The following is a 13,748-nucleotide window of genomic DNA, read 5'->3' as shown; positions in this document are numbered from 1 at the left end:
AAGCGGAGGTTTGATCCCTGGCCCAGCGCAGTGGGTTAAAGGATCCGGCATGGTCGGAGTTAGGGCACAGGTCCCAGGTGTGGCTTGGATTCAATTCCTGGCTCAGGAACTTCCATATGCTGTGGGTGTAACCATTAAAAAACAAAACAAAACAAAGCAGTAGTGTAACTTTCCAAGTTTGATTTTTTTAAGATGATCACTTTTGTGTTTATGTTGAGGATAGACTTGGAGGGAAAAGAAACAGAACAGTTAGGACTCTGTAGCAAAACACCAGGTGAGAGATAACGGGGGCCTGAAAGGCAATGAGGAAGGACAGGATTCATAAGCCATTACGGGAGTTCCCGTCGTGGCGCAGCAGAAACAAATCCGACTAGGAACCGTGAGGTTTCGGGTTTGACCCCCTGGCCTTGCGTTGGCCAAGGATCCAGCGTTGCTGTGAGCTGTGGTGTAGGTCCTAGATGCAGCTTGGATCTGGTGTTGCTGTGGTTGTGGTGTAAGCTGGCAGCTGTAGCTCCAATTCAACCCTAGCCTAGGAACCTCCACATGCTGCAGGTGTGGCCTTTAAAAAAAAAAGAAAGAAAGAAAGAAAGAAAGAAAGAAAGAAAGACAGACAGACAGACAAAGAATAAGCCATTACTGAGGCAGACTAGAATTTGGTGACCAACTTATAGAAGAGATCCAGTGACGAGTGCCACACAACAGAGAGCTCAGGTAGTGCTGGCAACTCAGGGGCTGCCCTAACCCAGGAATAAACTGCAGGGGGCCGCAGCTGCAGGCAGTCCATCTCTCAAGTCTTTTACTTCAACCATTTTCAACCCGCAGCCCTCTCCTTGATCATCAAGATTCAAACTATAGTATAAGTCACCACTACCACTAATGTTGCTACTGTGGCTATCTAATCTAGTAATTTTTCCTTCCTTTTTCTAAGGACTACCAAAGCTCATTGTTATTCAAGTGTGGTCTTTAGAACTACAGCACCACCAGAAAGCTTGTTAGAAACGCAAGTTCTTGGGTCCTACCTCACAACTAATGAATCAAATCTTCCTGGACAGAGGCCAGAAATTTGTATACTGCAAATTGCTGTTATGGCTCAGCGGTAACAGACCCAACTAGTATTCATGAGAATGTGGGTTCGATTCATGGCCTTGCTCAGTGGGTTAAGGATTCAGCATTGCCATGAGCTGTGGATGTGGCTCAGATCCCACGTTGCTGAGACTGTGGCATAGGCTGGTGGCTGCAGCTTCAATTCAACCCCTAGCCTGGGAACTTCTATATGCTACAGGTGTGGCCCTAAAAAAAAGCAAAGAAAAAAAGAAAAAAGAAAGAAATCTGTGTACTAATTAATCACCAGATGATTCTTAATGCATGCTAAAGTTTGAGAAGCAGTGATCTAGCTAACCTCTCCAGGTCAAGGCTTTCAATCCTATACAACCATTTTCTACCACTAAATGGAAACTCTATCCCAGGTACACTTTCAAGACTAAAATGTAAATTTACAGATGTGCCTCAGTAAGAAAAGTTTGGGCAGCAGTCATTACTCCAAGGAAACCACATACACTTGGACGAATCATTTAAATAGTAGTTTTTCAAGATGCAACTCCAAGTCACTCTCAAAAATGACTATAATCAAAAGTCAGACACCAATTTTCAGATGAGCCCCTTACAGCTTTTGCTCCCAAATAAAGAAAACTAAAGATTTAATAACATGCCGAGATTTGCTCATATAAGAATCTCAACATAAGGTGAAATGGTGGATATTTTTTTACAAGATAATGACAAATACTAACCCTATTTCTTCCTAAGACCACCTGTCAGTAAGCACAGATAAATCAACCCACCCTCTATTTTTTTTTTTTTTTTTCTTTTTAGGGCCACATCTGCTGCATATGGAAGTTCCCAGGCTAGGGGTCCAATCGAAGCTGCAGTTGGAGCCCATGCCATAGCCACACCAGATCTAAGCTGTATCCTCAACCTACTCTGCAGCTTGTGGCATCCCCGGATCCTCAGCTCACTGACCAAGGCCAGGAGTTGAACCTGAATCCTTGGGGACACTATGTCAGGCTCTTAACCCACTGAGACACAATAGGAACACCTCTAATTTTTTTTAATTTGTATTTTTCTTTTTCATCTGCACCCATGGCATAGCGAAGTTCCTGGGCCAGGGATCAAATCCAAGCCACAGCTGCGACCTAGGGCAGAGCTGTGGCAACGACAGATCCTTAACCCACTGCACCACGCTGGGGACAGAACCCACACTGCCACTGAGACAATGCCAGATCCTTAACCTGTTATGCCACAGTGGGAACTCTAATCCATTCTCTAAAATGAAGTTTGGGTCATCCTACAACAATGTGTGGTGCCCTTTGCTCTAAAGGCAAGTGAAAACAATAATCTGGTAACATGGTCAAACTGTCCCGTCAGCCATACACTTCGTGGATAATCAATGAATCTGCTCCGGTTTATTTGTTCGACGAGGTGGAGCCTAGTACATGCCAGAGTATGACAGCAATGAACAAGACAAAAGCAAGTCTGCCCTCAGTGAGCCTGCATTAAATAATGACTGAAATTATACTTGAGATAAGCATTGACAAGAAGCATCAGTGCTAAGACAGTCTATTATTAATGAAAGGAACCTGACACAGTTTGGACTAGTGGATCTCTACTGGGGCTATAAATCAAAATCAACTTGGGCAGCTTCTAACCATACCAAAGCCCAAACCCACCCCACATCAAACAAATCAGAATTCTGTGAAACCCTGGCCATTGGTTTCAAAGACTATTTGCTCCCCAGGTAATTCTAACATGCAGCAAAGGTAGACAACCACTGGTTTGGTCATCATGTGATAGGTATCAGGGGCACAGAGGTCAATAATACAATGCCTATTCTCCAGGAGCTTTCTGTCTAGTGGAAAAGACTCAACTAGGTAGAGGTATCAACAAAATGCTCTAGCAACATGGAGTGAAAAAACCTTGGATGCGGAGTTCCCGTCATGGCGCAGTGGTTAACGAATCCGACTAGGAACGATGAGGTTGCGGGTTCGATCCCTGCCCTTGCTCAGTGGGTTAAGGATCCAGCGTTGCTGTGAGCTGTGGTGTAGGTTGCAGACGCGGCTCAGATCCCGCGTTGCTGTGGCTCTGGTGTAGGCTGGTGGCTACAGCTCCAATTGGACCCCTAGCCTGGGAACCTCCGTATACCGTGAGAGCGGCCCACAAAATAGCAAAAAGACAAAAAAAAAAACCTCGGATGCAAGATTGTGCCTCTCTAGGTACAAGGATAGGGAAGTGATTCTAAAGGGCTATATAAATAAGGTGCTTCTACCTGTGTCAGCAAGGTTTGGTTTCAAAAGATGGGTACCAGAAATCTAATTATTCTTTATACCTTTTCATGTGTCTTAAATATTGTAGGCTTTTAAAAAAGTAAAATAGGAGTTCCTGCTGTATCTCAGCAGAAACGAACCCAACTAGAATCCATGAGGATTCAGGTTCAATCCCTGGCCTTGCTCAGTGGGTTAAGGAAGCAATGGTGCTGTGAGCTGTGGTATAGGTTACAGACTCAGCTCTGATCCTACGTTGCTGTGGTATAGGCCGGCACCTACCACTCTGATTCAACCCCTAGCCTGGGAATTTCCACATGCTGCAGGTGTGACCCTTAAAAAAAAAGCAAATAAAATAAAAACTGCCTTTAGTCAGTGAAGGCATCACAGAAGTCACTTAAGCTGAGTTTTTTGTCTTTTTTTTTTCCCCCTCTTTTAGGGGCGAACCCTCAGCATATGGAGGTTCCCAGGCTAGGGGTCGAATCAGAGTTGTGGCAGATGGCCTACGCCACAGCCATAGCAACACAGGATATGAACCATGTCTGTGACCTATACCACAGCTCACAGCAACTCCAGATCCTTAACCAACTGAGTGAGGCTAGGGATCAAATCCGCGTCTTCATGGATGCTAGTTGGATTCACTAACTGCTGAGCCACGATGGGAACTCCTAAGCTGAGTTTTGAAGTTTGATTAGGAAGGGGTTTTCTGAAGAAAAGATCTTGATGTAGTCTGAAATATGAGCAAGAAAAGTTAGGAGAAAAAGTATATTAGGCAAAGGGAAGACTGCGTGCAAAGGGCTTCTGGAAGCAGGGAAGGCAAGCGGCCTTATAGAAACTGAGAAAAAAAAAAAAAAAGAAACTGAGAGAAGGCAGAGAGCAAAAAAGGATGAAGCAGAGGCTTTCAAAGTATCACCCCTGGTCTAACAGCATCAGTAGCATTAAGAATTTGTTAGAAACGCACATTCTTAGGCCTCACTCCAAACCTACTAAATCAGAAAGGGGAGGGGGGAATAGCTTTGGTAATATTAAAGGTTTTGGATTTTATTCTAAGATTAATGAAAAATAACTGAGATTTTAAATAGAGGGTTAACATAATCAGGATAATAGTAGCTAAATGGTTTGGCATTAATAGCTGAGCAAAAACTCCTCTAAATCTAATTTTTGTAATAATAAGGATCAGAAGCCTTGCTGAGTCTTTAAATCAAGGGTCTCAATCAAAATGCCTTTAGGGCTAAGTGGGTAAAGGGGGATGTGAAAACTGGAGGAGTTGCCCTCCAGTCAGCACAGCATCTGCTCCAGAGTCAAACACAAACATATGCTGAGTGGAGGGATACACTGGCGAACCTAGGGCTCCCTTAACACAGCAGCGCAAGGCAGGAGAGGGCTCCTTGCAGGGAATCCTGACTCTTTTCATCAGCTGTGCAACCCAACCTGGCTAGGCAAATCTAGCATCAAACCAAAATTCCAAAGAATAAACCACCTTTTGTTTCTTCGTCCAAGTAGCAGAGGAATAAAAAGCAATTCAACAAACAAGATGCCAATAACCCAGCCAGCCCACCTCCCACATGGAGCTTCTACTACAGAGCAAATGACCCATCTGGATGAATCTATAGTAGAAGCCTGAATTTGAGAATGCTCCTTGTGACAGACTGCCCAGGAACAACCCTCCCCTGGGCCTAAGAGGCTACCAGCATCTTCACCTCAGTAGATCAGATCTAGCTCTTGGATTGAACAGTGTAACACTTTCAAGCCCTTAGAAGACATGCAAATATACATACGCTAGGCTTCTCAGGACTGAAACTATCAAATACAGTTCTATCAAAAGGTCACTAGGAATAAGTAGAAACTTACTATGAGGAGCAACTTAGAGCACTGAAAGAAATACACCAATTAGGGTTCTTGCTACAACAGTACCTCACCTAGATTTACCCATAGACCGTATATGATGAGGTAGTAGTCATATATTTCTGACTGAATCAGGTTAAAAAGCACATTCCAATGAAGTTCAGGATGCAGAAGAGGATTGCAACAGACATTAATGAGAAGGGAACAAAGAGTGACAGTCTTATTCAGACACTTCCTCCCCCAATTCCTCAGCTGACAAAGTCTACAGTCTCAGAAATCCCATCTGACAATGGCTATTCATCCCAGCCTGGGAAGCCTGAATTACAGGTGCTGAGGGACTCCACAGACCTTGCCCTACTAAAGTTATGGTGCACAGATCTTCAGGGGAAGCCATGGAGGCTTCATGATGAAGTGAGTTCCTGCCTCCTATCTATTCCTTAGAGATTCAAAAAACCATTTTCTCTGAAGTCAGAATAACTAAAGAGACAAGCTTCAAATCCAAGTAGAATCAAAATTTCAAAAGAATCTTATCTGGGCATGTATGGCTGAATTTCCACTTCCTAACTGAAGCCAGATTTGTAATGAAGCATTTGCTACCTATAGTCTTACTAGATTTCAGAGCAGCCCGTTTTATTCCTGTGCCCAGCCTGAGTAACTTGCCCACAAGCAGTGGCAGACCTAAGACTAAAAGTAAATGTCTCCAGAACCATCTTACTATTAAATAGTTGGTGTTAACTGCCTTTGAGTATCAAGTACAGGCCTCATGCCCTCTAAGATGATGATGATAACAGCTGACATTCATGGGATGCCTACAAACACCAGAACTCTCTCCTCATACTAATTTATTTAATGCTAATCTCTCCACTTTCGGTTTTACTTTAGATGCAAAAACTAAGGTATGGAGAGGTTAAGTGACTTGCCCAAGGCTAGAGAATTAGTGGCAGAGTTAAAATGCAGACCCAGGAACTCTGACTCTAGAGCCTAAGCTCTTAATCAGCGGACCATATCGCCTTTCTCAGGATAGTCAGTCCATTCTATAAACACTAATCAAGCGAGGGAGAGGGAGCGTCTAGGCACCAAGCATTATACTAGACAAAAGCACCTATTCACATAAAACAACAACTAGAACATCCACTTTTACTCCACCCATGCTCAATGTGACAATCCATGCTGAAAGCACTCCACAGTCTTCTAGCTAAACACTAAGACAAACACTAAAAAATTAAGCCCTCAAAAGTAGGATTAAAAACCCAAAGGAGTTCCCTTGGTGGAGCAGTGGGTTACGGATCCTGTGTTGTCACTGCTATGGCTCAAGCCAAAGCTATGGCATGGTTTGATCCCTGGCCCCAGAACTTCTGCATGCTTAGGGCGTGGCGAAAACAAACAAACAAACAAACAAACAAACAAACAAACCCAAAACAAAAAAAAAAAGTGAGGCTTCTTTCAACTTTGATGGAGGGCAGACAGTGCTTCTACCATCTCCATCTTCTCTGTCCTTCACCTGAGCCCACACCTAAGAGCCCAAGATTTAAAACAAACTTTAAACAGTGTCTAGATCTCTAGAGATCACAAACATATTCTTCCCTGGGCAGGAAACCAAAACAATAATAAGGCCGGTCTATAAATTCCTTTCAGATTTTTGAGCCTGAATTCAAGGAATAGTTCATTTAGCTGAATATCATCAAAACATCCAATCAGAAACTGGTTTTCTTTGCTTTCCTCTCTGCCCTCATCATCTTTAATCTATCTATCTATGTATCTATGTATGTATGTATGTATGTATGTATGTATCTATCTATCTATCTATCTATCTATTTATCTATCAGCTCCCCCTTGGCATATGGAGTTCTTGGGCCAGGGATGAGGGGTCAGATCCAAGCTGCAGCTGCAATGTGAGCCACAGCTGCAGCAATGCTGGATCCTTAACCCACTGTGCCAGGCCGGGCTCCCAAGACACCTGGGATCCCACTGTGCCACAGCAGGAACTCCCCCTCCCCCCATCATCTTTTAGAAGGTGACAGAAATACTCACAGGCAAGCTTGAGGGTCTTGACTGAAGACTCAGATTCATATCTTCTTGCCCTCCCTTACTGGAGGTCATTGAGGGGGCTGAGGATGCCTGAGACCCAAATGAATCTTGAGATAACTCCTAAAATAAGAAAAACAAAAGTTGTGAGAGTCTGGTATTAATAAACCAGGCAAGCTTGCTTCATGGTGAAACAGCTATGGGACTTTCTTACACAGGGGAAGCTGGGTGTGAATGATCGCCCAATCACACACAATATTATCCAAAAGCAGAAAAATACAAACTGTGGCTCTCAAGAGCATCAAAAGTGGACATAAAACCCTTTCTGATGGCACTGCTAACCATTTATCACCACCCACAGAAAGCTGTTCCTTGGGGATAAATGCTAAAGTCTGGCTAACTACAAATTATATTTATCAAGGAATGAGCCTAATTAATTAAAAAAAAAAATCCTCACATTAGAACCTGTGCATTAAAATGAGTATTGCTTCCGGGAGAGTTCCCGTCGTGGGCTCAGTGGTTAATGAACCCAACTAGTATCCATGAAGATTCAGTTCAATCCCGGGCCTTGCTCAGTAGGTTAAGGATCCCATGTTGCCATGAGCTCTGGTGTAGGTCTCAGACACGGCTCGGATCCAGCCACGGCTCGGATCCAGCAGTGCTGTGGCTATGGTAAAGGCCTGCAGCTACAGCTCTGATTCGACCCCTAGCCTGGGAACCTCCATATGCCATGAGTGCAGTCCTGAAAAGACAAAAAAAGACCAAAAAAAAAAAAAAAAAAAAAAAAAAAAAAAAAAAAAAAAAAAAAAAAAGAAAAGAAAAAAAAGAAAGAAAAAAAAAGAATATTGCTTCCTTTAAAGACACACCTGGGGATGAGAAAATTATTCCAACAATGCCACCAATGAACAAAATCTTTAGTGGACTTATCATCACTCAGTAATTTCTCCTCTTTTTGCTCTTAAAAGAATAAAGCCCAAATTGTTATTTTTAGACTTTATCACCTACCTTGTTCATAGACATGGCAATAAATGAATTTTAGAAATCTGATATTTCCCAAAATCAAATCCAGTCTCAAAAAAATAAAAGGATTTGCTACCACCACTGAGAATATTCTAAAGGATGTAATGTCAGCTCTGATGGCAATTTCAAATGAAGGGGTCCAGAATATTTTGAGCAATAGCAGAATGAACGGCAGTTGGAATGAATGTATAATACAGCATCCCAAGTGACTGTTTTTTAAAAAGACCAGGGGTTTCCACTGTGGCACAGTGGAAACAAATCCGACTAGGAACCATGAGGTTGTGGGTTCGATCCCTGGCCTCGCTCAGTGGGTTAAGGATCCGGTGTTGCTGTGAGCTATGGTGTGGGTTGCAGATGTGGCTTGGATCTGGCATTGCTGTGGCTGTGGTCTAGGCCAGCAGCTGTAGCTCCAATTCGACCCCTAGCCTGGGAACCTCCATATGCCAAGGTGCGGCCCTAAAAAGCAAAAAAAACCCCAAAAACCCAACTTCACTTGGATGCTCAAGTTCTGAATGCTAAGTTAAAAAAAAAAAAAAAAATCAGCCCCCTTATCTTTATTAGTCTATGCAACTTTCCATTGCCCTACTTTATCAATAAGGAGAGCTACAGGTTTCTATGCAGTTATGCCTTTATTAGTTCAATCAATCCAGTTAGCATGTTTACCCAGATTTTAATTGGTTTTTAAGTGCACATTAGAGTACCAATCTGGATGGCAAAGTTCTTATGACACCAACCCCCAAACCGTCTGTGGTCACACACAGGGAAGGGCAAGAGGAAGGGGCATCTTACCTGTGGTGGAGGGAAGCGCTGCTGGGAATAGGCAGTTTGCTGAGACTGCTGAGTCTGGGGCTGAGGGTACGCAGCCTGCTGGGAGAGCGTCGAGGATGCTGGCTGCTGAGGTTGCTGCTGCTGGTAAGGAGACTGTGCCTGCGGCTGTGAGTAGGGGGGCTGGCTCTGGGGATGCTGCTGGGTGGTGGACTGCTGGGAGGGGTATGGAGTCGGGGACTGCTGATGGGGAGGCTGGGATGGCTGCTGGGAATATGGAGGCTGAGATGACTGGAGCTGTGGTGGCTGAGACTGAGGCTGCTGCTGATATGAAGGTTGAGCATGAGGGGTCTGGGATGGTGGTTGCTGAGAGTAGGGTGGCTGCTGCTGCTGGGGGTGAGGACTTTGCTGGTTGTAATATGGAGTCTGGCCCTGCTGACCATACCCGCTGGGGCCTTGTTGGCCATAAGGAGGAATCTGTAGGAAAGAAAAGGATACTTTTAGCACTGATACTTCTGGTAGTTTATCAGAAGCTATGTCCTGAAATAGCTTTACCTGATGAATACAGAAAGCAGGCAAGCCAAGCCTCACATTTAGAAGGCCTAGGGTTTTCTACCCACCCTGTTAAACTGAGCCAGAAAGGACAGCCAAGTTGGGTTACCAGTTGGTTACCTGTACAAGAGGACTATACTCATCCACAGAAAATTTACACTATTTAATATTTGGACAGCTTAGTTCAAGAGCAGCTGTTTTCACCAATGAGCCTACTCTTTTTTTATCATAGCCTATTCTGTCTTTATAAGTGCTAGAAATCTGTATCCTAGCCACAACAAATAGTCAACAGCAACCTGCCTAATCCACCTGAAAACCTAGAGTTTAGTAATCTAGGTGGTATGCCAAAGACTAAACTACCGTGCTTCTCTTTTTCATTTAGTCTTCCCTGAAAAAGTATTTGAGAGCCTACTTGCTTGCTTGTACCAGGAACCACTCTAGGTACTGTGGATATGTTTGGCAAGTAGGGGGAAAAAAAAAGACCAATAATAACCACCCAACTCTCTTCCATTTTCTCATTGAAAAAAAAAGTGACTGTATTTAAGGGCATACTTTAAAGTCTTAGGTTTTTATATTTATCCGTCACCATTTTTAGTGTGATTATCACTCAAGGATAAATTGTAGAAAGTGCTGTCAAAACAAAAAATGACAATAAAAAGATAATGCTGTGGATGGCCAGACAAGGAGAGGAGGAAAATCTTAACATTCGTAACAGCACTGTTAGCATCTTTACTCCTCAATCTTTCCTTTTCTGCTACCTAGTCGTCCTAGTCCCTTCTAAACATGCATTTTTTTTTCTGGCCACACCTGTGGCATGCAAAAGTTCCCAGGCTAGGGATTGAACAACTCATGCCACAGCAGTGACAATGCTGAATCCTTAACCCATTGAGCCACCACTCCTAAACATTCACATTATTTTATTTATTTTTCTTTTTAAACAGCCACACCTGCAGCACATGGAATTTCCCAGGCTAGGGGTTGAATCGGAGCTGCAGCTGCTGGCCTACGCCACAGCCACACCAAATCCAAGCCACATCTGAGACGTACACCACAGCTTGTGGCAATGTCAGATCCTTAACCCCTAAACATTTGTTTTTTGTTTTTTGTTTTGTTTTGGTTTTTTTTTGTCTTTTTGCTATTTCTTGGGCCGCTCCCGCGGCATATGGAGGTTCCCAGGCTAGGGGTCGAATCGGAGCTGTAGCCACCAGCCTACGCCAGAGCCACAGCAACACAGGATCCGAGCCATGTCTGCGACCTACACCACAGCTCACGGCAATGCCGGATCGTTAACCCACTGAGCAAGGGCAGGGATTGAACCCGCAACCTCATGGTTCCTAGTCGGATTCGTTAACCACTGCGCCACAACGGGAACTCCTAAACATTTGTTTTAAACCACACAGCTATATGTTGAAAGCCTTGAGAAACATGCAAGCCTTCTGTCCCAGAGCACATGGTAGGAATGACTTTTCTTTGTAGCAGTGGACTGGTGCTCAGTCATTGCCTTTCTTGCCTCCCACTTCCTTCAGAGATTACCAGTGAGTACAAGGAGGCCAGCCAGGTCACAGAATAAGACAGATAAGCAGAGCCTGCCAGGGACCAGTTTTCCTTGAGCATACATGCAATGGTGCCCACAACTTGGCCTTTTAAGTAGCATACTGTAACTAAGATTCAGCTGGCCTATGTTCCTTTCAAGACATTTGGAAACCAAAGACACATTCTGATTCTACAGCTCAAGATCAGATCCTGGACAACAACAAGGATTAAGGAAATTGGAGTCACCATCTACCTGCTGTGCATAAGAGAGGCCGCCCATGGTACTCTGCGCTCGGCCCTGCATGGTCATTGGGTACCGCTGTGGGGTCTGGGACCCATACGGCTGCCCTGGGTACCCATGTCCTTGTTGCGGTCCTGATGGAGGTCCCTGTTGTTGCGAGTACGGATTAGTCCCGCCATATGGCTGAGGTCTCATCTTGCCCATCTGATCCATTGGACTGGATGGCTACAAAATAAAGAGCATTTTATTAACCTGAAGCTGTGATGGCCTCTGACCAATGAGAACACAAACCTAAGCATATAGGTCTATATGCCACAAAGAGAAACAGTTACTATGAAAAAGTAATGGTACAGACCCAGTAACCCCTTGGGCAAATCATTTAACCTTTCCTCAGAACCTTGAGTTTGTCAAATGTAACATGGAAAATACCACCAGTTTGTGAAAGCATCTTGTAGCTATATACTATTTTGTAAGTGTGGTACTACTTGAGATCCACAGGACAGGCCAAGTATGGAACAACGAACAGATGTACTCTATGGTGCAGGAAATCAGAACAAAGGCACTTTAGCTGGGAGGGGATGGTGCTGCTATACTCTGTCATGATCTTGTTCAAGAACATGAAAAATGATGCTTCAATACTGTGGTTGAGAATTTAAATACTCAAGCATCTAGATGTTTTTATTCTTAAATAGTGGAATCTTTTATTTCCTTGCACATCCATAGCCCACTTGCACCACAGCACAAGCACCTAAATTTGTTTTTTCTTCCAAATGGGTAACATAGCTACGTTACAGCCATTAAGGAAACTGTGACCCTGAATTTACTTAGAGCCTTGTACAAATCAACTGGAAAGATCACCTCCTTTAATTTTCAAGAGCTTGAGGGTGCAAGGAGGGTAGAACTTACATCTAAGACATAGAGGAGTTCCCGTCGTGGCACAAGGGAAACAAATCTGACTAGGAACCATGAGGTTTCGGGTTTGATACCTGGCTTCGCTCAGCAGGTTAAGGATCCAGCGTTGCCATGAGCTGTAGTGTAGGTTGCAAACATGGCTCAGATCCCGTGTTGCTGTGGCTCTGGCGTAGGCCAGCAGCTGTAGCTCCGATTTGACCCCCTCGCCCGGGAACCTTCATATGCCATGGGTGCAGTCCTAAAAAGGAAAGGAAAAAAAAAAAAAAAAAAGACAGAATAATGAAAGCTCAAAGTTCCATTCATAGGTTTTGGCTACAAACGTATCACTCAGCTCTTTGTGGTGCAACAGGATCAATCAATTCATATCACTTTTTGACCTAACTTTGTAGCCTATTAGAGCTACACAAGACAGAGCCCCAGCACACTTTCCCCTGCCAGAAATGCCTACCTACATCTATTGGTGGTGTGGAGGGGAGAGGGGACTGTCTCTAGGCATCTTAAATAGATACACCCAAGTTGCAAAGTAGGCCTGGAAAACATAAAACTTGAAAACTGAATCTTAAATTGGGGATGGGGAGCAGATATTAATACTCTGGACCTGAATATCATAAACTTTCAAATTAAGGAATTCAGTGGTTCTCAAACCTCAGAATATATCTAAATCACCTGGAGGGCTTGATAAAACACACAATGCTGCAACCCACCCCAAAATCTGATTCTGTAGGTCCAGGGTTGGGTCCAGGATATGCATTTATAACAACTCCCAGGTGATGTTGATGTTGCTGGTCCAGGGATCACCACACTTGAAGCAGCACTGGTCTAGATTACACCTAGGGTCCCTTCCAGTTCTATTATTCTATAACTCTTCCCCCCCGCCCCATTTTTGGCTGCCCCACAGCATAAGGAGCTCCTGGGCCAGGGATCAGATCTCAGCCACAGTCTCAACCTAAGCTGAAGCTGTGGCAATGCCGATCCTTAACCCCACTGTGCCAGGCTGGGGACTGAACCCAGGTCTCAGTACTCCCAAGACACCACCAATCCCATTGCACCATAGCGAGAGCTCCTGTTATTCTACAACCTTACAAAAGAACACAAATCCCTCCAAATTCGGGGGGAGGGGGGGGAGATCAATTGGTTGTCTGTACGTATTTCTCTCTTTTTTTGGCAGAGTACTACCTAAGTGTTTTATGATAAAGGAAGTTGAGCTGTCATGAGGAAAATGGATAAGATAAAAAGCCACAGAGACTACTCTGAAATATCAACAGAAAAAAAGCAGAAGCAAAGTTCTCTCTTACGCTGCAGCTGAAACCTCAGATTAAAAGGTAACAATGATGAGAACACCTTCCAAGTTTCTAAACTGTAAGAATCATAGTAAAATGGTGTCCCAAATCACCACTACATATTAATATTATCATTATTTTAATTTTTGGCCACCCTGAGGCATATGGAGCTCCCAGGCCAGGGATCAGATCTGAGCTGCAGTTGCAGCAACGCCAAATCTTTAACCCACTGTGCCCGTCGGGGATTGAACTCACGTCCCA

At 44.0% G+C, this 13,748-nt stretch overlaps 1 protein-coding gene across 2 annotated transcripts in view; it reads right to left on the bottom strand.

Annotated features, from left to right (window-relative positions):
* Window positions 1–13,748, bottom strand: part of ARID1A (AT-rich interaction domain 1A) — a 74,574-nt gene that overhangs the window by 36,947 nt on the left and 23,879 nt on the right. For both annotated transcript variants that reach the window (XM_021095630.1, XM_021095631.1), the window contains exons 2-4: window positions 11,308–11,520; window positions 8,994–9,446; window positions 7,191–7,307 (exon numbers count right to left, since the gene is read on the bottom strand). In XM_021095630.1, the coding sequence (XP_020951289.1) occupies window positions 7,191–7,307; window positions 8,994–9,446; window positions 11,308–11,520 (783 nt within the window). The remainder of the gene's footprint in view (window positions 1–7,190; window positions 7,308–8,993; window positions 9,447–11,307; window positions 11,521–13,748) is intronic.

Source organism: Sus scrofa, chromosome 6, assembly GCF_000003025.6.
Source record: "Sus scrofa isolate TJ Tabasco breed Duroc chromosome 6, Sscrofa11.1, whole genome shotgun sequence".
Classification (NCBI taxonomy): domain Eukaryota; kingdom Metazoa; phylum Chordata; class Mammalia; order Artiodactyla; family Suidae; genus Sus; species Sus scrofa.
Note: the sequence above shows the minus strand (reverse complement) of the source record. Positions and strands in the feature narration are given on the sequence as shown.